Here is a 24,742-nt window from a genome sequence, read left to right as displayed (position 1 = left end):
ATCGTCCCAGAGGCGATCTGATGGGCCCCACGGGAGTATGTCATCGGTGTGCATTCGAAAGGAGGCCTACCTGAGGGTGAACTGCTCCACGGTGGAGTTGGGCATCAGGTAGAGGGAGATCTTGAGGGTCTCCCCGGGCTTCAGCGGCTTCTCCGGCAGCCTGAGGAACATGTTCTTGTCCAGCTGCTTGTCCACCAGCAGCTGCTCCTGGCCGGCCTGGTAAAGGCTGATGCTCCCGATGCGCAGCAGGGGGTGCTGTGACAGAGGCTCTCCCCTGAACGCCCCGCCGGCGCTCCGGTGGCCGGAGCCCTCGCTGCACTCCCCGTCCACGCCGGGCCCGTGGAGCGTGTAGTAGAGCTCCGTCTGCAGGGTCTCGCCGGTGAGCCCGTCCAGGAGCCCGTCGGCGGAGCCCTTCCTCCGACCCAGCGGGGCCACGTTGGCGTTGAACCAGGAGGGCGGCAGCTCCAGCTGGGCCAAGCACTGCGCCAGGTTGCCTTTCATACGGCAGGAGGTCTTGATTTCGCGGACGTCCCGGAAGGCGTGCAGGCGGACGCAGGGCAGCCGGTCCTGGGCCTTGAAGTCGTCCCAGTCGCGGCCGGCGATGTAGAAGAACACCTGCACCACGGGGTTGTTGGAGAAGACCCGGGCCTGGACGATGAAGGCCCTCACCTTCCAGTTGACCGTCAGCCGGCCCGGGATGTCCAGCGGGCTGGCGGGCTGCAGCAGCTCCTTGGACAGGGCCTGGTCCCGGGCAAAAGGCCCGAAGCTGATGTTGATGGCGGGGAGGTCTTTCGTCTGGAAAACCACAAAGCTCTCGGAGCGCTGCAGCGGGTGTCCGGCGCTCGGGCCGCCGCCGCCGCCACCGCCGGCCGTCTGTCCTGCGATCTGAGCCTCCCGCAGGAAGAAGGCCAGTTGCGCGTTGGACATTTTGAAGTTGGCCGGGAGGTACACGTCGGGCGGCGAAGGACTGGCGGTGACCGCCGAGGGGCCGAGGAGAACATCGGAGCCGGTCGGGGAGATTTTACCTGCAAGAGCTGCGAGGAGAGGAGAGCAGAGAAGAGCGGTCAAGCCTTTGAAATACAGCCTGTCACTCATTTCAAACAGAAAGGGGTTAATTAAAGGTAGCGAGAGCGCAGAGCAAAGGGCGAGAAGCTTGAGTGGAACATGTGAAAGCATCCGGAGCAGCAGCTGTCCGATGAAACAGGTCGCTCACGTGTCGGAGGTCGGCGGAGACACATCCGATCAGCTCAGCCGTTCGACGGAGACACGGGCTCTCCGGGGGGGGGCGAAAAGCCGCGCGACAGAATAAAACGCGTGTTTGTATTCGAGCAGAGCACACACACACACTTGTTACCCGTCGCATTGCACTCGGGAAAAAACAAGTCAACACAGCTCGACGCCCGAGTTACGACAGCTAATCAAAGTAGGGCAAAAATCACCGTGGAACAAACGGAATAAATGTGACATACTTATCAAAATTACCCAGAGCGGAGCACAAAAACATAGTTGCCTGTCCCTGTGGTCCAAATCATAGATTAAAAGTCCCATATTCCAAATGCTTTTATCATTTAAACTGCATCCTTTGAATCTGGAGAAAATGAAAACCAAGGCTGTCCAAAAAAAGGAAAAAGCCCCAAAAAGCTCCGTCGCTCAGCAGCTCCACACAAGTTGGAGCTTCTTCTTTCACTGGTTCACGAGTTGCGCCAGAAGAATAAATGAGGGTTGTAAAAAGAAAAAAAAAGCAACAAGAGGAAAGAAAGCAAAGGCGAGCTCTGCGATCGCTCCCGCTGTGGCGCCGGGCCCCGGGGGGGGGGGGGGTGGGAGCCTCCTGCAGCGGTGCTGCTGCTGTGAGCGCCCGTGGTCGGGGGGGGTCCGGTCTCGGGTGTGAGAGCGCTAGCAGCTCGCTCGTGGCAGACGGCAAACAGCCTCCCCCCCCACCCCACCGGTGCTGGTGGGCTGTGCGGGAACTAGAGACAAAGCCTCTGACGCCGCCCCATCTCGCCACACCTACTTCTCTGCTGTGCAATCACCATCCGAGCCCCCCCGGCCCGACACACACGGCCCTCCTCGGGGAGCGCCGACTCACGCAGCCCAAACACACAAACTGTGACACACTGTTGGAGGCAAGAGAACTAACACCCTCCAGCGCGATTCATCCTCTCCCCCCGGACGTGTTGAGGCAGAACCTGATGTGTGTGTGTGTGTGTGTGTGTGTGTGTGTGTGCGCGGTGGGCGGGGGATGGATGTGCTGCTTGAACGGCCCCAGGCAGAGAGGCACAGTGAGGAGGAGAAGGGGAGTGGGAGGGATTAGGTAAAGATTATTGATGAATTAGACGAGCTCTCCTTGCCTGCTCCTCCTCTTTGTCTGCCCCCCCCCCCCCAGCTCCTTTCGCCTGCTTCAGCCCCATAAGAATGAGGGGATACTGGCAGCCGGGGGGGGTAACAGCACTGCCTTCCTTGCTTGGCTCATATATGCCTGGAATTCCCATAATAAAAGAGAGGGGGGATCCATGAATGTGTGCGCACTTCTTAGTGTGTGTGTGTGTGTGTGTGTGTGTGGGTGGGCCCCATTAACTGAATGGCAAACAGTGGGGGGGCCGCCAACGGCAGAGACGTCTCACACTTCCAAATGAGCAGGAACTTCAGCGAGGAGAGCAGCTACTCAGAGGCCGTCTAGCCTTCATCGACCAGCAGCTCTGCACCTCGCAGGAATGTCTGAGTGTGTGTGTGTGTGTGTGTGTGTGTGTGTGTGTGTGTGTGTGTGTCTGTGTGTGTCTGAGTGTGTAAAGCGGAGCCACTCTCGCCTTGATCAACATTAAGAGCGACAAACACGCACAGCGATCCGCAAACTTCCCCCCTCAGCCGCTCCGCCAGGGCGCCATCTGCTCCGCCCCCCCCCCCCCCCCCCCCCGGGTCCGAGCTCCACCCGTTGCTGTATATTTCACCAGTCTGCATTCCGGGGGACCAGATGCAATACGGGCCTCGCGTACGGCGACGGACCCCGAGCGCGCCCCGCCAATGTCAACATCAGAGCTCCGTGCGGTTCCCCTGCTGCGTGTTACAAGTGGGGGGGGGGGCTGTGACTTAAGAAGGTTGGTTGGAGGTGTCCTTGAGCAAGGCTCTTAAACAAATGGACCTCCATGTGTTCCACAGGGACTGCAGGGACACATTCAGGAACTTAAAAGGTAAAACTGGAACCCCAAACAACAATAAACCCAGAAAAGATGCATCACGGTCAAATACTTATTGGGACGTTTTTAGTCTTTACTTGCGTCGTGTTCCTGTCTTTGTCCCTTATTGTTCAAATGAAGGAACCATTCCAGTTGAAATCATAGTAGACCTGCAGCATGGAATGACTTCCTGCCCCGCCCTTCCTGAGAGCGCTCCTTTCACCAGGATGACAGAATACACGTCTCGTCGCATGTCAGCGCGCAGACGGGCTGCTGGTGGAGCGGGTGGGGGCTGGATGTTGCTGCAGCACAAAGCCCTTTGCTGGGGCACAATGGAGCGTTGCCTTTGTGGACCTCCCGGGGAGTGTGAGTCTGTCACTGCAAGTCACCTGACTGCCGCCCACGTGTCCCCCCCGACCCCTTTAAAACGCAATGAAACCCAACCACGACAATGCACGCATTGAATGCCATCAAACAAAGCCCATCTTTGCCCCTTCCTCTGCAGCCCCCCCCCCCCGGGCCTGATGGTGTCATTTGAGAAGGTGATCATGGCCGACGATGCATCAGGGTGCTCTTGTCTCATTGCAGCCTAATAGCATCACTGGGTAGGTGGGTTTGGACACAGATGGGCTTCCAGTGTGAAACCCTATCGCCTTCCTCTTGCACTTGATGTCCTATTAGACCCGGGGCCAAATCCAATTCAATTCTCTTCCTGTTGTGCTGCCGTTCCGTGAAACATCTGTTGTGTGTGTGTATGTGTGGCGGGGGAGCGACCGGGGGGGGGGGGGGGGGGGGGGTTGTGCTCTGAAGGCACTTTGCATTCACCAGATTACTTTGTCTCATGTCAATTAATGAAAGAATCGAGACCACTTCTACTGCTCCGCCAGATAACAAGTAATGGCGCGTTTCAACCGAGCGGTACGGTTCGGTACCTTTTTATTTGTGTCTCCACTGCCAAAAGTTGATGGTACCAAAAATCCGAACCGTACCGTCCCACTTCTTGGGTACCCTTCCGTTGGGGCACCTGGCACAGTTGTTTGTTACTAAAGGGCGGAGCTAGACTCACTGCAGAGCGTTGATTGGTTGAAAGAGTGTCGTCGTTTGCGCGGGCCGCAAGGGGAAAGACAACACACATGTGGCCTTTGCTCAAACAAAGATGGCCGTCTCCTTGTGACAAACAGCCACATATGGAGAAGCAGGAACAGGATCGGCTGTCTGTCCTCCGTTGTTGTTTGCGGTTAGCTTTCAGCTTTCATGTACCACGCCTATCAAGTGACGTCATCACTACTTTCTGGAATACACCACGCCTATCAAGTAAGGGTACTGTTGGCGGTGGAAACGCTCGCCAAATCATGGTTAACAGACCCGACCCGACCCGTACCACTCGGTGGAAACGCGCCATAAGAGGTTGGGTTCAGTCACAACCGGTACGGGCAGGAAGAGGCATAGCCGGGGTTCCCTAAGGTTCCACATGCTCCCTTTTTTCATTATTTGCTGATCTGATCCGTGATCCGATCTGTGCGTTTTATGATCTATTTTATGACCTATTGCTGTGAGATTTATGATCCTAACGGGAACTAATTTAATTATGACCAAACACAGACTTCGACCTTACGAGGGGCCTGGGAAAACATCTTTGTGAGTTGAGATGATGCATGAGGAAGTAACCCGCTGAAACATCTTCGTCTTGTCAGTCGGGTACGTCACAAACTGTATCCCCCCCCCCCACCCAAACGTCTAAAGACCTGGAAGCAGCCGTGCTGCTGTTTAATCTCCGAAAGGGAAACGGGCAGAATGGGGCTGAAATGCCCAAAGAGAAAGACTCGACTGAATGTCCTGCTGCACGCACAGAAAACTGTCAAACATAAAAGCCGGCTGCCAAGGCGAAGGGAAAAATATCAAGAGGATGTTATGAGGGGGGGGCCGACATTTGATCTTGAGGAAGAGAAGTGCATAAACGTCTCTTTAAGTAAAAGGTCAGGAAGGATTGTTGAGAGGGTTTGGAGAGAGACGGAGCTTCCTTACAGCATCGCTAATGCTGCAGCGCCGAGGGCTTCCCTATCGATCTCCATCTCACCCTTCACTCCCTCCTCCGTACCGCCGCTACATTGGAAATGTTAAAATAACACCTTTTAATTCCTTATCAGATACTGATCGCAGCCCAATACAGATTGAGATTACGGAGATTACCAACATGCACTTTTTCCTGTCAGCTTTCAGTATTCTCTGCACTTATGCAAATAATGGCCCCAAATCTAAAATGGTTCACATTATCATTTCAATTAGCTATGAATGCAAAACAAAGTGCAGATGAAACGACGTGTTAGCCTGGGGGGGGGGGCGGGGGGGGGGTCTGAATAAGCACTTGAAAAACTGGTGGAATTGGTGCCTTTTTTGTGTCTATTTCCATCTCAGTCGGACATGGATTACCTTTACAAATGGACTGCAGATTAATTATCTCGGACTGCAGATGCATTTATAATCCATCAGCTTTCGTCTGTATGCATAGATGAATCGCATCAATTTCCACCCCCACCTCGGGAGGTTTGTCCATGTTTTTGCACGCGATTGGATGAAATTGGTGATTCAAGTAGATTGAATCAGTCATTTTACATTCTTTTTATGATACAGTTACTTTAGTTTGAATGTCCACTGAAGCACACACACACACACAGATTCAGAAACCTTCACCACTAATTATCATTCAGCCTTCTGCTTCCCTGGGTAGAGTATTGTATGTATGAACAAATTACTATGTGAATCTACACGTAGAGTAAAATCAACTGTAGTCTCTTGGAAAAAACAACTCATGACATAAACAACGGTTTAGAAGAAAGAGTAAGATGCTGCAGCTGCTCTTTGGTGACGGTCAAAAGCTCAACAAAAAGGAAGGGACTGGGTTAATGATTCTAAATTGGCAAGTCCAACTTCCTCTGACGAAGCGACCCCTCTGGGGGCTTCAGGAGACAGTTCCAATTTCCAATCAATCACTTCCTGTGTACAAGAAATGTCTGCACAAGGAAGTCGCTCGGTGGATCTACAGGGTCTCAATTAGTGGAGAAGAATTGTTTCCTCGGTGAAATTCTCGCTTTGTCATTTTGGCTGATGTATTTCCACATTAAACAGCTTCACTGGGGCCTAATTTGCAGATTAAACAGGACAAATATTTAAGCGTGAAATGGAACATTTCGTTGTTGATCCTTTACGTTCGCCCGTGATCTCCTCCATAATGTGCGGAATCGGGTGCAGGCCGTTTGAACGTGAGTGTGATGGTGTCCTGATCGACAACGTCACTCGTCCTGGCGACCAGAGAACATTCCAGCTGTTCTACGTCGACACCTACCGACCAATTAGTCAAAAGCCCGGCCTTGAAACGAAGCGCTACGGGGCCGAAAGGCGGCTCGTGTTTCCACCTTTGAAGGGACACAAAGCACCGTCACCCCCTTACTTCCTTTCTTCCTCCACCCTCGTTCTGATCATGAGGAGCAGTACACGTTGTTCAAGGACACGGAACCTTTTGAGGCTGTGCAGCAGTGCTTCTTCCGCGCTTTAAACCGGAACACGTGGCACTTTGACGTCTTTGAACATCTACCCTCCTCCACCCTCCTCCACCCTCCTCCCAATCAGCAATGATTTGTGGTCAAACTCATGAAAGCTTGTAGAAGCGTTTATGCATCTGCACGTCGATATCACATGTAGATCATGTTGTATGGTTGACATGGGGTCCCACAAAGGTTTCAGACAGCCGTTAGCTTCCATTCTTTTAGCTTTGGGATACTTGGCCGCGCGGTTCTGCTGCGTAGCAGTTTTGAGTAAAGATTTAAAAGGTCGACCCTGGCCGATCGGAAACCTTCGCCGTCCTCTTCATGCCGAGACGCTGGGCCTCGGCTTCTCTGCTCCAGCGACAGACGGAGGCCGACGCGGCCCCACGTTTCCTGCATCCCATTAGGAAGCTGAAGAGGTCAACAAAGAACCCTTTTTAAATTCAAATTCCATTGGCGTGCGATTCACCAACCGGCTCAACGAGAGACCGGGCAGCAGAAGCTGTGTGGGAACTTGAGGAGAAGAAAAAGGGTGCCGGGCCACTACGATCCCACCGGGGGAGCCGACCCGAGAGGCTGCAGGGGCCCAGTTACGGCCGCGCTCGCTGCCTTTCTGCAGCCAAGTGGAGCTTTGCAGGCGCGGCCTCTGCATGCATTAGTGGAGTATTGATTAAAGGATGCGGATGCCTCGAGGCGATCTATAGGGCTCCAGACAAGAGGATTTCCCACAGGGGATCCTCCGTGTGAGGTAAACTGAGCCTCACGGTACCAAACAGGCGCTGCTACAAACGGACTTCCCAAACAAAAGGTCGGCACAAAAGGGATTTGCTCTGTTATTTGGTGCAATAAACTCAAAGTTCTCTTCCCGGTTTTTTACATCTTTGCATTTGTTGTTTTGATGTTGTTGTCGAGTTCTTTCCACACATCACATCAATATTTTTGAAATGCTTGCGAGGCTGTGTAATTTAACCATTTATATTCCAATTAATTTCCTCATTGTTTTGTTTTCATTGGCTTTGCTGTTTCGTTACTTGATTTAGATTTTTCAATCCTTTAACTAAACTATAACTTTCACAGATGCGGCGACCTAATCTCCCCGTGGCGATCAATAAAGACACACAGCCATGAACCAAAGAAAGACCCTCAGTGATTTGAACGAAAGAAAATATATCAAATTACAGCCATAAAAATGAGAGAATGTCTTGCATTACACTCAATTCACCTCCATTTTACACCATCATTTAGACCGATCCATCCATGGCTCTACCCCGAGGAGCGCAAGGACAACGCTGATGCGCGCAATTCCCAGAGACGAGATGGCTCTCACGTTATTGCTGTATAATTCACAGTGATGCTATCTGAATGTGGAAGGATCCTCGTCTCCGCCTCGTGACTCCCGGTGTGTTCCTTCGCCTGCTCGCCCCGACTTTTGATGTAATCACTGCGGGTACCGACGCAAAATGATGCTGATTTGTAGGGTTACACATTGGCGGTCTTTTGGATTCAGCAGCACGGCTGTAATTGAGGCCCTTTGGGGATAATAGACCTCTACTCAACATTGTAACTGGATACACGCCTGGACAAAGCCTCTTTTTATTACCATGTGTGATTTCAGCCTGCATTAATATGTCTTGGAAGGATTAAATGCAAGCTACAAAAAAAACAGAAAATAGTACACGCAGGTAGTAGTAGAAGTATTGTTTTGCAGCAGAGGAACAGACTCGCTGGTAAAGTAGAAGGTTGATGATATTCTACATTTTTGTACTTGTTTTCAAAGGAAGATTCAAACGTATAGAAGACGGTCACAGATTTATTCATGTATTAAAAAGAGTCAAACATGTATTTATTGGATTTTCAGAACCGTGTTTCCATGATGTGTTTCTGGGGATACAATTTAAAAAAAAGGACAAAACCATTGAGACCAAAGGGACAATGTAAGAATAGTCCATTGTGCGTCTATTTCCCCCCACGCGGAGCCACATATGAACGCCGCACGAAGATAATGAGGAAAAAAATACATCCCAGAATTATACTTGAACTTTATTTCAGGACTTGTGAGTAGAATGATGAAGGAGGCTGAATTTCTCCGGCAGAGAGCATTTGTGATTGGAAAGGACTTCAATGCGACGCCGGAATGAGCTTCCAGGTTATTAAACTAAAGGAAGGATGGATCCGTGTCCCTTCCTTTGTCACAAACACACACACACACACACACACAACACCAACAAATAGGTTTCTCAGCGAACACAAAGGACTCCATCCAGACGTTTAATCATCACGGAGAAGTAAGTGCTGACCACGTCCCTGAGACGGATGCTCCATCGGTGGCTTCCACGCGTCTTAAAGCTTCCACTCGCATCACAATGCTGCTAATGCTTTCATGAGAGGAGCTGAAAATAAAACTCACTTACTGTTCATAGCAACAGAATAACAGGTGCCGCGTTTTATTTGAAGGGCCCCGGAGGATCCACCTGGTTTGATCAATGTTGGATCTCAGTTTTAAGCCTTTATGGAATAATTATTTCGGTCGCGTTTCCAAATTGGATTTTTTCTCATCTCATCTACACAAAAATAATTTCACATGACTGTTGCACTTAATCTGTTATATAAAGTAGAATCTGTGGGAGGACCTTCAAAAGCTTTGGTCCGTGCATATTATGAAGAGGTATTATCCAACGAAGGGGCTTCTGCTTTCTGCTCAGCCTTTCTATATTGAAGTCTGAGGTCTGTCAGAGGTTCCCGGGGCGCTGACCCCTCGGTACGTTCCTCTCCTCGCACATCCTGGGAGCTGATGAAGCTCCACTCCGCCAATGTGATCACACGGCGAATTGAAAATGAGACCTCCATTCGGCTCCTGGGGGGAGGCAGCGATGAGGAAATAAGATTTGGTTTGTTATTCACCAAGGGGCGGTAGGCAGCATGGGGGGACGGGGGGGACGGGGGGTTACTGGCTATAATCATTACATTTCATTGCCGGGGGGGGGGGGTGCTTTCATCCCCTTGCTGGTATGCGCGTTGCTTAGTCACGGCATTAACGTCTCTGTAACCTTTTTGTTTGCACAGGAAAGCTTTTAGTGGGCGTGAAGGCTTTAATCCACATCCTGCTTCACACCTGAGAGCCACCTCTCCTCTCCGCGGGGGGGGGTGGGGCTGACCAGTGTTTCCGGGCGGGAGAGTCTGTGACCTAAGAATCCTACTTTCAGCTTGATGACGCTCAGTTGACATATTCCATTATACCATCATGCACTGAATGTTCATCCGTCCATCATGATTTAACTTAAATGGAGGCATTCACAGAAAGGCCTTTTGCTTCCTGTGAAAATACCGCAGATTACGGTTGGACTAAAGATAAGTACGTGAACTAAGTCAAATAAATCCCACATAATTACAGGATATCAAGTCACAAACACCACGAAGGCAGAACAACACAATTGGACACAAACACAAGTCTACTGGGTGGAAGTGGAGTTGGTTCTCACGCAGGTATCTGGGTGATGCGGCGGTTTCCCTCAGCAGCCACTGTCGCAACACTTGACGACAATGGTTCCGCATGACATCACACACCCGTGGTTCTTTGGGGGGTCAGGGGGGCTCTGGCTAAAGCAACATTCCCACTTTCCCCTCGTTTGGATTCACAGCTCGGGACGCTTTCACAGCCTTTGGTTCACAGAACCTCCAGCCGGCGCGGAGCTCTCCGGGTCCTCCGTGCTGTCCTGGACCAGGACGGCGACATCTTCCTTTGAGATCTGTTCCCCGTGTCACCGTCACACGGACGCACTGCTTTTAGCTTTTTCGTTTCCCACACCGAAGAGCTACGCAACCAGCTGCCAAATCACCATAACAACGAGCTGGAACACGGGTGTCAGGAGAAGCACTCGACCCTGGACAAGGAGAGGCTCAGAGCGCCAGCATAGCAACACGCCGCCTCTTCACAGAAGCGGCGGAATATTTCAATTGGAACGTGTAGTGATGGAGTGGAGGGACTGGAAGCAACAAAGGGCCGATCTCCAACCCGCTGCAACGCTGGAAACCGTGAGAACCTTCTCAGCCAACAACGGCGGGACTCAAGTGCTACGACAAACTATTTTGGTAACTCCAGCGTCTTCACATGGAGCCGGTCCTGCTTTGACCTTTCGCTCCTCACCTCCTCCCCCCGTCGGCGACCCAATGATGGATTCCAAGTAGAGTAAGGCGACCAAGTGATGCTAACAGACGAGGTGGGAGGCTGCACAGGTTGCTTTAAACATACACGTTAAATTCCTTTCACTGAACTTGTCGATTATTCCGTCGGACAACTCGACATTAGCGGCCGCTACAACGTCCAAGCGATGAGATCACAGCCCGGGGATGTTTTGTCCTCAAGCTTTTCCTCCATAATACTCTATAAACCGGTATTACTCCATAATAATATTGCCAACCCTTCTGTAAATTGACATTTGCACTGAAACTGTTCATTAGCTCTTAGCTCTGCTAGATTAATTCCTGTAAACGTATTGCTTCCCAGAATAAACGGCCTACTCCGGGAAAACAGTTGATTCTGTGAATTTCTGCTTGTCGCGTTTGATGGGATTATTTTCTCAAATACTTTTTTTTTGCCCCACAATGGAAGCAGACATCTGGTGCGCTGTCGTGTCTCTTACCGACGGAAAAACTACAGAGCGAACAGCTGGTGAGGTAGAGGTGTCGACAGGAAGTGATTCAGATGAGTGGGGATCAGTCTGAGCTCCAGTAATTTATTCAGAAATAACAGCGATTTATTCCCTTAAAATGTTCCACAATAGAAATGATTAAAGCAAATATCCGTGCAGCGCAAAGCTCCTCGTTGTTTTCCTTGTTTGATCGTCATTGAAGCGTTCCGTGCGTTTCATTGTGCAGAAGGACATGCAGTAAATATGCGCTGCATAGTTTGGGGCAGTGGTGGCATATAGTGTTGTTCGTGTGAGGCAGCATGTGGTGCGTTAGCACAGACCTCGCTAACTCCAACACTAATCTATTATTTACAATTGTAAGAGTTCTGCTGCAAGACCTCGGCAATAACATAATGGATAACTGGAAATATGGCGGAAAGGGACAGTCAGCAGGTGGAGGTTGAAAAACAAAAACAGCCAAAGCTTTGCAATAATTCATGTTATTCCTCTACACCTTAAAGTTGGACAATGTGGGCGCGCCGAGGTCAGATAACACATTTTAAAGCATGCATCCTTCATTTTAGCATTTTATCTGTGATCTTACACCTTTAAATAATGCAGGAACGTGTGCTGGCAGCAGACAACCAGCACAAAGGTTTTTCCTCCTGCACACAATGACAAAACAAAAACTGCGCTTCTGCAGGAAGAACACAACATGTACAAAAATTGAAAACATATTACTTTTTATAACTTAAAAAAAAAGGAAAATATCCTGTTATCTTGATGAAATTTATTTGATCTGCAGTCGATCAACCCACACGTTCTAATTAAGCCCCGTTGGAAGGTTGAAATGAAAAGCTTTGGCTTTGAATGCGTTGATGTGTCCCTGTCTGTTTCATCCTTCCCCCTGTTTGAGAAGCTACACGTCCCTTTGACAACCATTAAATGTGTTATAGTTCAAAAACTATGATAGAGCATCGAGAACTGACTCGGGACATGAATGGCCCCATTTGTAAAGGCGAATACGTTGAAATAGTAAATGACACATTTGACACTAATACCACGGTGGAGACCTTCATTTTAAGGCACCGTTGGGTAGGTGGCCCGGAACTGGAATACATTTACATCCCATTATAACAAATTCCCTCATAATGAGACGCCGACCATGGAATACAGTAGGGATGCATTAACATTTGGTCTGTGATGGAAACCTCGGGCAGAGCGGGAGGAGAGGTCACACGTGACTGATGTTAAAGAACAGAACTCCCAACTGGGCTTCTGCGATCCCTTTGTGGTCCAACCGTTATTGTTCCCCATCATCAAATGGGGCGTATGAACGGAAACAACTCAGAGCGACTGGGCGACGTATCGCGATCTTTATTTAGTGATTTGGCAGATAAAAGGAAAACAAGCGGTGGGATTAAATATTCAACAAAAGCCGACATGCGGCCGCCTATGTTTTATTGATTAAGAGCGAGGAACAATGGAGTCTCAGGTTGAGGCTCTTTTTTTACTATAAAAGCACTCAAAAACTTTTACGCACGGCGGACGAGGACAAGTGACGGAGTCCTCCCTGCAGGGCCGTCTCCCCGCTACGCTGCACCGGCTAAGGTTAACACGCCGCTCGGCAGGCTAATGGAATGCAGCCCGAGCGGCTCCACTTAGGACGTATGGAGCGGCGCTCCCCGTCCAGGGAGATATTATGGCTTTGGGTTTGAAAAATGAACAGGGGGGCAAGGGGGGGGGGGGGGGGATCAAGCAGCCGAGACAAAGAGTCCCGCCAACGTGGACGGCGCCTGAGTGGATGTTGTGAATGTCGGGTTGAGCGTTGCTCTCTAATGGACCTTCACCGATAGCGGGAGACGCTTTTGTTTTCAGTACATTAAACGTGGAATCGGTCTCCGCAGGAGGCGGTAAACACACCGGCGGTTGCTCTGCGGGTGGAGGAAGGGGGGAGGTACTACTACTACTACTACTTTGATACTACCACATCAAACCCAACCAACCCCCCCCCCCCGTTACGGCAAGAAATGACATTCTAATCTTCCTGTGAAACCTCGCGGATGGAGACGTATCAAAACAGACCAGCTGACCAGTTGACAGCACTCTGCCAAACGCCATCAAAGAAGAAGGAACAAGGTCGGGGGGGCGCCGCTCTCCGGGTCGCCAGTGTGCCGCTTCCTTTTGGAGATAGGGAGCCTCTCTGTGCCGCCGCCAAAAAGGCGTTGAGTAAACGCTGCTCGCAATTTCGTGGAAAGGGGATTACTCGGCCTGTGGACGGCTCGATCGCGACTCCCTCTCTGCCATTGTGATGAAACATGGGAGTGGGAGATTAGCGGTTATTTGTCCTTGGCCCTCTGAAAGAAATGGGAGAGCAACGGAACGGAGGGACTCAGTAAACACATCAAAGGGTCAGGGCTTAGCCCCGCCCCCCGACGCCGCTGTCCATTTCACAGCTTGCACTGAAACGGCAAAACGCACATGAGTGGCGTGAATGTGGGTGGCGATGTCAACCTGCCCGACGTTCCACCACCACACGCATTCCAGCACCTTTAGTCAAAATAGGAGGTCGGACCTCAGGTTTTTATCAAATCTTCTATAAATTATTATTCTCAATAATGAATTGATGATAAAATCAAGCGCTTTTGGGATGTTGGACATTTTTCTTTCCCGAAGTAGGCAGTAAGTAGCAATGCAGACCTCGTGAGACTGAACACACAAACGGAACTGGTGCATTTACACGTGAGCATGTGCTCCTGGAGCTCACATGTCAATGGCCAAAAAATACGTAAAAAGATTCGTGCCACACAAAGTTCTGCTCGTAGGCAACTAAAGGCACGAGAACTGCTGTCCTTGTGCGATTATCAGCTTCCAGCGGGTCAATCGTAATTGAATGTGTGTTCAACGCCTAAAAGAACACATTCAATTAACCGTAGACGTGCTGCCATAATGCGCACTCGTGTTCCTTTGTCCAGAATGAAGAAAATGAATAGATTTCATCCCAGAGTTAATTATCTCTCAGAGATCAATTAGCCTCTCCGTAAACACACACACACACACACTGTATGTGAAACTGCACCATTGTGCGAGTGGGTAACACAAGGTCAGAGCGCTGATGCCTTTAAACTCTGCAAACAATAATTCTGCTCCCGTTATGCAAAAAAAAAAATGCCATGGAAGCTTAATCTACTTGGTCATGCAGAGATTAGCCTCTGCTGTTTCCCCCGTCCGCGATAATGGAAACCGTGAGAGCGGGCGAGCAAGCAGCACTGAGCGTGAGATGAGGAAGCCCCTCTGATCCACACTCGTCCCCCCCCCCCCCCGACGTCCGTCCCTACGCGGGGCCATCGGTTGTCCTCCGTTTTCCTCTCTTTGCATCGCGCTGCCGATTCAGCGTCCCGCTGAGCATCGTCACGGTACATTAACACCCACGGGTTTCATTGTGTTCAATATGTACGTCTTATTATTCATATCTGTGCTTACAAGACACGAACATGTTTCTACCCATCACACTAAAAAACGTTTATTTACTTAATCCGTTCAATAAAACGTCAGATAACAACATTATCCAGCAACACTAATATCCCTTTTATACCGACCGAAAGCACAAAGGAAGAAAGTATCTAATCTAGAGAGTAATAACGTAATAATGATACAAGTCAGTGGACTTTCACGTTGCAGCTCTATTTAAACAAATAACCAGGACGTACTGAAACACCTCGATTGTAACCCGGATTCTTGCTGACAGAATCGAGATTTTGATTTGTACATCACTGAAAGTACCAGACCCGTGACTATTTAGTCTCTGCCGCTATTAATTCGAGAGGAAATATTCATAGGCCTCTATGGTCTCATCCGTTGTGGTACTAATTGCCTTTTTCCCGGCGCTCCCCTCCATTTAAAGTGTTCCACCTTCTATAAAGCCATCTGCAAATTGACACAACAATTACAGCCCTCCACCTTTCACAGTTTAACAGCTGTCGGAGCGTCTCGGGGGAGAAAAAGACTCGACGGGTCCCCGTCTCTCACAACTTCATCACCACATTGATTCTTTTTGGGGACACAAAACCGAATCTCGTACCGAGCAAGTCGCTATAAAGCTCCAGGGCCACCGGCGGGGAGCGAGGGTGCTGCAGAGGTGGGACGGGTGCAGACGGCGCAGCTGATGGAGCGGACGGCCCTGGCTGGCCCCGCCTCCGCGGCGAGCAGACGGGAACGAAAAGGGGGAGCTGCCAGTTGGAATTACAGCGGCGCTCTCGCAGGTTGAAGACGTCGGAGGCGGGACGGGGGCATCAATAATTGATGAAAACAGCATCAAACGGCCACAGAAGTGAATGCAGCGGCGTTCTCGCTGTGACTTTAGATCTTAAGCAGTCATCAAAATTCAACATTTCATCAGAGCAAGAGTATATTTAAAAAAGGGTGTAATCATGCTTCAGTTGCATTCTCATAGATAATTACCGTGAGGCATTTCACGATCAGTCAACATCGCGCCGCTGGCTCATCAAAATGCAAAGTACTGCTGCTCTGATCACTTTACAAGGAGGTATGTTGCTCATTTATGGAGGACAGGCCAGATAATAATCTCACTTCTGAGAGGCGTCGAGTGAGTTTAGTGTGCAAAACAGCTGCAGCACGCACACACACACACACACACACACCGCCGAAACCAGGAACTCATCTGAAGTGCAGACTTAAAGGTACATCCATCGACTGCAGTGCTAACAGTGCAGAGAACAGCGGTTCTTCAGCCAGGAGACGTCCGTTTGTTCCTCGTGTGAAACAAGACTTCTATGCATCCCGAGTTATTTCAACCCAAGGACCAGATACAAACCTCCATCTGTCGCAGTGAAACAAGGGATTATTGTGCCTGGCAGCATGTTTGTGGATATGCAGTCCAGCACTTCATAAAATAATAATAACATAATACTCTGACATCATCAGACCACTTATTTTATGGAATTGTAATCATAGAGTAATTTAAATACAAATGCATCCATTTCTCTTTATCTAAATGGGCTCATATGTGAGTTTCTCAATACTGATTTAATAATGGTAAAAATGTTAGCTCTAATTCTGTTTATAAGGAGCATCACCAGATGAGAGGCACAGCGATCAGGGAGGAAGATCGTTCACAGCTGCTTCACGTCACAAGCCCCCAAAGCGGCTCGAGGATATGAGCAATCCGCCGCGAGTCCACGTGCACGTTTTCTGTTTAAGCCTCGCAAATCTGCAAGATCCAGAGTAACATAACACTTTGGCTCGAGGGATTTATTCCTCCATCCATCAGGAATGTGGCAGATGTTTATCTAAAGTGCATACGGGGAGGTGTACCGTGCCCTCTGACACGTGCAACCGATGGCATCCCGGCGCGTCTCGCCAAAAGTGCAAGTATCCATCCTTCTCCGCCGCCTCCGGTTGACTGTGTGTGCGCGTGTGTCACCACGGCGACGCACCGAGGCTCCGGTTAATTAACCCGGAGGAGTGTTGCCACTTCTCGTCCGTTTTTACATGTTTTCCTAACAGCTTGTTGGTGTGAAGGCTGTCGCCGATGGACTGTCTCGCCTCCGTAGTCGGCGTAGCGTCACTGCATTTATGCTCACGGTAATTAGTCCTCAGACACACGACTCCATGTGAACCGACACACTGGGGCTTAAGAAATGAAAAAGTGGGATTAATGTTAATACTTGTAGAGGCGTCGCTGACTCAAGTACTACTGACACTGATCTTCATTGTAGCTACGGCCGAATCAACGCTGTGACTGAGGACCTACTAATAACTCATACGTCCACATTCATTTAGGGAGCCAATTCCATTCCAGTTAAGCTAAAGGAACGTGCTCTTTATGCAGATAAATCCCATTCAAAAAGGTGTTCGGATTTGGCTCATAAAAGACGTTTTAATCAGGGAGAGTTTAGCGGCTCGCAGGCCTACACACTCGGTCTTAAAATAGTTTGACCAAAAGGGCAAATGGTGAGAAACGTCCATCTATCCCAATCAAGCTGTTTTCAGGCCTTATACATGCTGCTGGTTTGATGTGGGAATAGATGACAATTTACTGCAACCATGCTCGGCTTAAGAGGTTAATTAAGATGTCAATGATTGAGGGATCGCCTCAACATAGCGGCAGGGGAACCAAAGTCACCATGTCGCCTCATGGACTTATGACACAAAATGATACACGCAGGACTAATGTACTACTTTATTCTCCGCTCAGCTAGTCCGTACGCCACATTGTTAACAGAAATCAACGTATGAATATCTCCATGAGCAGTTAGCAGCCTCCATCAGCTACGGCTTGGGTCGTGCGTTAGCTAACAATAAGCGCTAGCTAACAACAAGCGTTAGCTAAGAAGCGCTAGCTAACAACAAGCGTTAGCTAATAAGCGCTAGCTAACATCAAGCGTTAGCTAATAAGCGCTAGCTAACAACAAGCGTTAGCTAAGAAGCGCTAGCTAACAACAAGCGTTAGCTAAGAAGCGCTAGCTAACAACAAGCGTTAGCTAAGAAGCGCTAGCTAACATCACGCGTTAGCTAAGAAGCGCTAGCTAACAACAAGCGTTAGCTAAGAAGCGCTAGCTAACGGGCAGGGGCTAGCTAACACATTTCCGCATTTGCGAGCGCGCAAACAGCTGGCGAGTGTTTGATTTTGACAGTGATTTGCCTTCATATGAAGGTTGTAGCACACAAACTATTTCCGCCGCTTTCTTAACCGCTGATTGACACTTGACATTAGCTCACTTGTCCAACTCGTATCATCATTTTTTAAGGGCTCTTATGATTCAAGGCTGAGGAGATGATATACTCTCTGCAACAGCAGCTGAGGTTCAAGGGAATATGATCCAAATTATGAGAAAAACTAAATGCCTCCACCTGTGATTTTGCCCCGCTGGCTGTTGTTTCCAGCTGATGCAACACTAGAGAGCTGCTGTCTGGATGTAACTGGCTTCCTTGCTGGAATTATAACAGTTCAGTATTGATGGTTAGGAAGTAACAGAGGGAGATGTGAAAAAATACTCTACTATACTACTACGGATGTGTTTGATAAACTATTTGATACTGGCTTTCATTAGTTCATCAAGAACCACATATAGAGCCAAGAGCAATGTGATTAGCGACATTTGAATTCATGACTTTGCATATTCTGTGTACATACAAGTGTAGGGTGACAGTGCAAAAGCGACATTATCCACAGTCACACTCAAGAACGCCCTGTTGGATATTAATGCTAAAATATGAAAATTGAGAGTGCTGCCCTGTGGACAACCAGTGTGCACCTAAAAAAAATGGGAACACGACTGAGTTTGGCTTTCACACTTAAAAGGTTTTGCATACATATGCAAGTCTCTTCCTCGCGGCGTTCCACCACCTCGATTTAAGATTCTGGAGAGCTCAGCTGTACAAAGACAACACTAAGGAGGCAAGGAAAATAAAGTTTTAAATTAATAAAGAAATTACCGGATTAAGTTTAGTTGACTGATGAAATTAAGTGTCAACAGATAAGCAACAGGACCAGGTCTTTATTGGATGTTTTCTAATTCTGTTTGAATCACCACGAATTATCGTCATTTTCAGTTTAAAGACAGCTTTGAATTGGCAATAAAAGACTCTGGTGTCAAATGAGCCAGAGACAATTTTCTTTCCACTACAGTGCTCTCACTATAAAATACCTGATAGCAATCTACAGCATAACCCCGCTATGGATTGTGAATATCATTATAGCTGTGATTCAGATGATAAAACAGGGTCATAATAGGCACAATAATCATGTTAAACAAGGATCTTCCTCCTTTTACATACAACACTATTCTTGTTTTAAATACACGCAGTTGGCATTGGGCTTTAAAATACACAAATTAAGCAATAAATAAAGCCAAATAAGATGTAAGCCTCGATTATGAGGAAAGGCCCCCATTGTCAGGTGTCTAAACCTAAAACAAACTACGTTTAAATCATCGAAATGTTACGGTTGCTGAATCATTTCATCATCAGGCTCTGGCTGTCCACCTCGGTCGGGCAGGAGAGACGCCGCGTCCCTCCTTCCTCAGACCACGTGCACTCACGTTGCCACGGACGACGACTCGAAACCCGCCAGGAAAGCAGCACATGAGGAGGAAACCGAGGCGGGTGGTGGCTGATGGGACCCGTCCTCGTCTCCATGGAGATGTCGCCACGCGCAAACAGAAGGGGAGCTGCCGGCGGACTCGAAAAACAACTTCTGAGAAGGAACCCAGTGTGACAGCTTGGACCCGCGTTCTACAGCCACACACTTCTGCCTAATAATAAAGCCTCTCCAGTGTCAGAGAGGATGAAATCTTCACAACGCCCCCTCACTATGAAGCTGTGCAAACAAAGCACTGGCTTGCCAGAAGCCAGGCGGAAAAACCCCCCGCCATTAATTCAACTTTTTCAAATTTGAGCCTTGATATGCACACGCAAGGGATGATTAATCAATATTTAGAAATGTGGCATGAATAAGGAAAACAAGCTTAATTATTAGTCACCCAAAATAATTTCTTTGAAGTTTGTCTTCTCCATGATTGTTGTAATTTAACAACCTAAATTCCAGGTAAATAAAATGCAGCTTGGTTAATGTTCTTCACAGATCCCTTTCTAACCACGTACCCACCTTCACGCAACACCCACATCAGCTCGTCCACGATCTGACCCGTCTGTCTGTCCTAAATCCCGTCCACCACAAAGACGAGGAGACACCTTCCATACCACCGATGCAGCGGACACGTGGAGCGCGGAGGAGGAGCAAAGAGCGCGAAAAGACTGGCGAGTGCATCTACCAGCAGTCAACAGCGGTTACTGCAGACGTGACGCCGGTTCCACCAAACCTCACCTGACAACACGGCGTTCAGGCGGGAGAACGCGGCGTTTTCAGCCCTCAGAGTTCTCCCATGAGCACCGGGGGGGGGGGGGGTGCAGAACGTCGTTACGGCCTGAGCAGAAACTCCGGCGCCGACAGCTGACAGACCGGCCGGAGCAGCAGAGCAGGACGTGTCTCCGGGTACAGCGAGAGGTACTCGACCCTCCCAGGGCGCGTTACTGCAGCGCACAATAAGTCCGCTCATGTCTCACCTGTCGCCTCGTAATGAGCGTGGGAGGAAAGCTCCAGACCTTCTTCTCTAGAGGGTCGAGATGTGACGGATGGGAGCGTCCAGCCTCTCACAGCGTTGTGCTGAACCAGACGTGACTGGGATCTTAAGCGTTACTTCTCTGGACTCAGTTGTGATGGCTGCGTGTTAGATGTGACAATTACAAGCAGAACTTTATATAAAATAGATGAACTGTGGGTTAAAACAGTGAAACTAGGCGCTGGTCTGAGGACCAGGCCTCGTCTGTCATCCACCCGAGCAGGTGGGAGGGATGTCGGAACAGCACAGTATCACTGATCCAGGTTCTTATGAACAAAAAAATGATTGATCGCAAGACTGTGCAAAAGTTTAATTAAAGAACAATGTCACATTCTGACTAATGGCCTGTCTGATGAAACCATCTGCTTCGTGTCTATTCATTAACTTAGTTTATTCATAATAACAAGCGTATTCACTTTTTTGTGGTCTTTTATATACTTTTTGTTCTAGTTTTGACACGTTCCGTTCTGTCGTCTTATCTTATTCATTCCTTTTGAGGTTTGAATCTTTAATAAAAAAGGTCTCATCTTCTCTGTCCTACACATTGCATATTTTCTCGTCTGACTTGCTTTGATCTTTTCTTTCTGTGCTTATGAATAAATGCATATTATAAAGCACGAGACAACAAGTACAACATTTCTCAGTTTTAATGTGTTTGATGTTTGATTGGTTGCCGACATAAATCCCGCCCAGATCTCCACTATTCCTGCCAGTTCACTTTGCATTTCAAAATGAGCTACCGCTAAAAGCTAAAAACTCCCTTTGCATTTTTGATGGGAATGTGTACTTTGGGTGTTGGATGTGGATGTTAGCAAACTCCTCTCTGGTCCCCGTAATACGTTTTCTTCTTACTCTCCCTTCGTGCCGCCTGCCAAGCGGCACCGTTGCATCTTTCACTAGAGCAAAGTGTGTGCAGAACAGCCGAATGGGAGACTGGCATCGCTATTTAAACTGTGAAAAACCCCAGAGGCAGGATCAGCGTTCAGCAAAGTTCCATCAGGTCCGTATATCAAAGAGCTGAGCGTCGCCGCTCGGGTTTACACTCAAAACTAAATGATGGTTTCTGCCGCTGTGATGCTGTTTATCCTTAAGGATCAAGTGACTGCCATCTATTAGCTGCCACATTAATATAGAACCTTATTTAGTATCTTTTACTGGACGTCTAATTAACACAATCACATTACTGGTCGCTGGTAAGCTGCCATTTTCTACACAACTCACATGAGACGTTTCGTCTGTCACAGGAATTTTTAATTACATCATTATCTCGGCGAGCGCGTTGTTATTTCAAAGGGGGGAAACATCTCCGTTCTATATTTACACACCTGCGGGTGCACATGTGTCTGATTAGTCACCACCTGCAGAGCCGCCGCGCCGCCGCCGCCGCTCTGCAGAAGATGGTTGACAAACTACTTTCGCTCCCGGGCATCAAAACGGAGCCAGATTTGTGTGCATGAACGTGGATTGGCGGGTGGGTGTGAAGGGGGGGCGGGGGGTGGGAGGGGGGGCATTTTCAGTTTAAAGGCTCGTTGAGTGGGCGGGAGACCAGAAAAACACTAAACAAGTGGAGGCCGTTTACCATGTGACGCCCCGACAAAACGCACATCGCCGTTGTCTGCAATGAGACCCGTGATCATGTGACTCGTCCGCCAGTCAGCGGTCACATGACTTCCTGTTCCTTGTTACTTCGTCATTTACAAAAGACAACGAATAGGTTTAGTTAAGTGGACGTACCGTTCGTCTTCACTACTGCTATTTCCCAAAGAAATAACTTTTGTTTTAAATATCTACAGCACGTTCCGCTTCTTTAAAAAGTTAATGAGAATGAATTGGTGGTTGCGTGAGGTCACGCTAGCTGCCCGGAGAGAACGCCCGTATTTCTCTGTTAGCTAATTAGGTAATCAGGCATTCGATAAGGTAATGCTCCCTGTACTTTCGTTCTGCGAGATACAAGGGGCAGCGTCGGCTCAGCCGGCTCAGGGCCTGTGGGCGAAAATTAGGCTCCCATCAGCCCCCCGCATCCACCCCCCAACCTCCCCCACCCTCCTAATGCAGCATTCCTCTGCTTCGATATCACAAGGCCCCCGGTTTGCTTCCTGGTAATCAAACACAATTCATTTAGGAGCGCCCTTTGAATGTGAGCACGATGTAATACGGCAAAATGAAATGTCTCCGAGCTAGATTTTGATACAAAGACCTTCTTCAAGAGATTACGTAATGAACTGGGACGCACCTAACGGCCCGTATCGGATCGGCTGACGTGTGTTACATATTCACGTGTTCCCACGCAAAACACACGTTGATCAAATTGCCAAAGAATAATTGCCACACAATGAACCTAAAGCGTCCGGGGGTCCAGGGTCTTGTGGTAGTTCAATAGTTAAATACACGTGCACAGGGTTCTTTGGCTCAACCCTGAGCCCCTTCTGGTTCCTGGTAGCCCATTTTATTGTGGTTCCACCGGTTCAGAGGGTTCCATGAAAATAAAGTGTTTTATCCCTCTGTAGTGCTTCGACCCATTCCTCTTCTTCTAAGGACCCAGCTAGAAGGTACGGGCGTTCCCTTTCAACCAACAGGCTTTCAGCCATCCTTAAAATTAAAAGAAGGTTGCTAATGGGGCTCTTGGTCACAAAGAATCCTTTAAAAGGTCTTTTTGTTCCGCCCTTCGAGGATAAACCGTTTCAGAACCCTTTTTCCTACGAGCGATCGCCATCATTTCTTCAGCTGCTGACTCGCTCCACTGCACATGTACCGCGTCGGAACTGGTTGGATGTAATTGGTGAAAGGCATCCCTCATCTATGTGAACATATGTAAGATGTATTATTCACCCTGCACATGCACAGTCCTCCTCCATGGTTCAACTACGTAAAGGAATAACTTGTTGAAGCCTCGTGCTCGCTACACCAGGCTTGTTTTAATGTTGTCCATGGCGCCATCTGGAATACTGATGAAGCAGCATTACCTAAATAGGTCATCTTAAAAGTCACAATAACGTACAATACACTGTTGTCAGCAAAATCACGCAGCGTCTACACGTAGGCCCTGAAAGCATGTTCTGAAATAGAAGTGATGATGAAGCTAAGCGTTGTGTGAATCCCAAAGGCTCCTGCAGCACGCGGCGTGTCTACGAAGCCCCCCACTGGCTTCAAGTTCTTCTGATTAGAATCAGGAGATGCAACTTTTGGATCACTAATAATATAATATAATAAATATAGATTTGTTTTCCTAATTGGATCAATAATGGTGTCATTTAACTGGGATTCCAATGGAACAGTAATTGTTTTCTTGTTTGTTTCGATGTGATCTGGCAGCTGGAACGTTGGATCGCGCCGTGGGTGCGAAGGGGGGGGGGGGATTAAAACACCGAACAAGTGGAGTAGTTGTACAGAAGATGTGTAATTGTGTTCCTTTACGTTGAAATGACAGCTTGCATACTGTCAGCTGCTGCTGTGATGAATTCATGTCAGATGGTACGGACGCTGCTGTCGCTGGTGTTGTGAACATAAAGGGGGAGAAAGTACCGACTGCTGTCCGACTGCGGGAAAGAAATAGGAAGAAAAACACTTGACAGGAAATCTTTACAAACCCAAAGCTGGTCAGCCATATTGCTTTTCTTTCTTCCTTTCTCTAAAAACATGGAGTGACGGCCGGCCGCCACATCACACATCACACACGCGTTCTTTGGCTGGAGAAATGATCTGGAAGCAAACAGTGGTGCGTGAAGGCTGTGCATTGAAATGAGTTCTTTCTGGTTCTGGCCTTAAGTGAACCCGGTACTGGTGTTCACGCTGTTCAGAGCCCTGCAGAGGAAACAGACGAGCCTCTGAATTCTGTAATTAACTCCAAATCACCCAAACTAAGACCCGGACGTCGGTGCGGCAATAAACGGCGGAAATAAACGGCAGCATTCGAGCGTCTGGCCCCTGAACTACAGATCCGGCTCCTCAATGGGAACAAATAAACCACTACGGTTTGAAAAACAACAACTTTGAATGACAATAAAAGACAAATAATGAAAAATAATAAAATAATAAGCATGGACGGGGAATAGGAATTCTTTACATTTCTGACATCAACGTGCATGTCCTCCCAGAGACCAGCTCTGGTATTATATATTACATTTTCATAAATAAATTAGATCCCCCCCCCACCCATTGATGATATAAAAGGACTAGAAGTCACGTGGCCTGGCATCGACATCCATAAACCCGGCCGCCCGGATTGAACTCTTACCAAACACGTTGCATAACATGAAGAG

General features: G+C 48.6%; 1 protein-coding gene across 1 annotated transcript in view; it reads right to left on the bottom strand.

The window, feature by feature from the left end:
• tmem132e (transmembrane protein 132E) overlaps positions 1-24,742 on the bottom strand; it is a gene marked incomplete in the record, with an annotated part of 169,441 nt that overhangs the window by 42,551 nt on the left and 102,148 nt on the right. The window contains 1 exon segment of the mRNA XM_078106951.1: positions 71-1,034. Coding sequence (XP_077963077.1) covers positions 71-1,034 — 964 coding nt within the window.

The sequence above is a fragment of the Gasterosteus aculeatus genome, chromosome 7 (genome assembly GCF_964276395.1).
Source record: "Gasterosteus aculeatus chromosome 7, fGasAcu3.hap1.1, whole genome shotgun sequence".
Classification (NCBI taxonomy): Eukaryota; Metazoa; Chordata; class Actinopteri; order Perciformes; family Gasterosteidae; genus Gasterosteus; species Gasterosteus aculeatus.
Note: the sequence above shows the minus strand (reverse complement) of the source record. Positions and strands in the feature narration are given on the sequence as shown.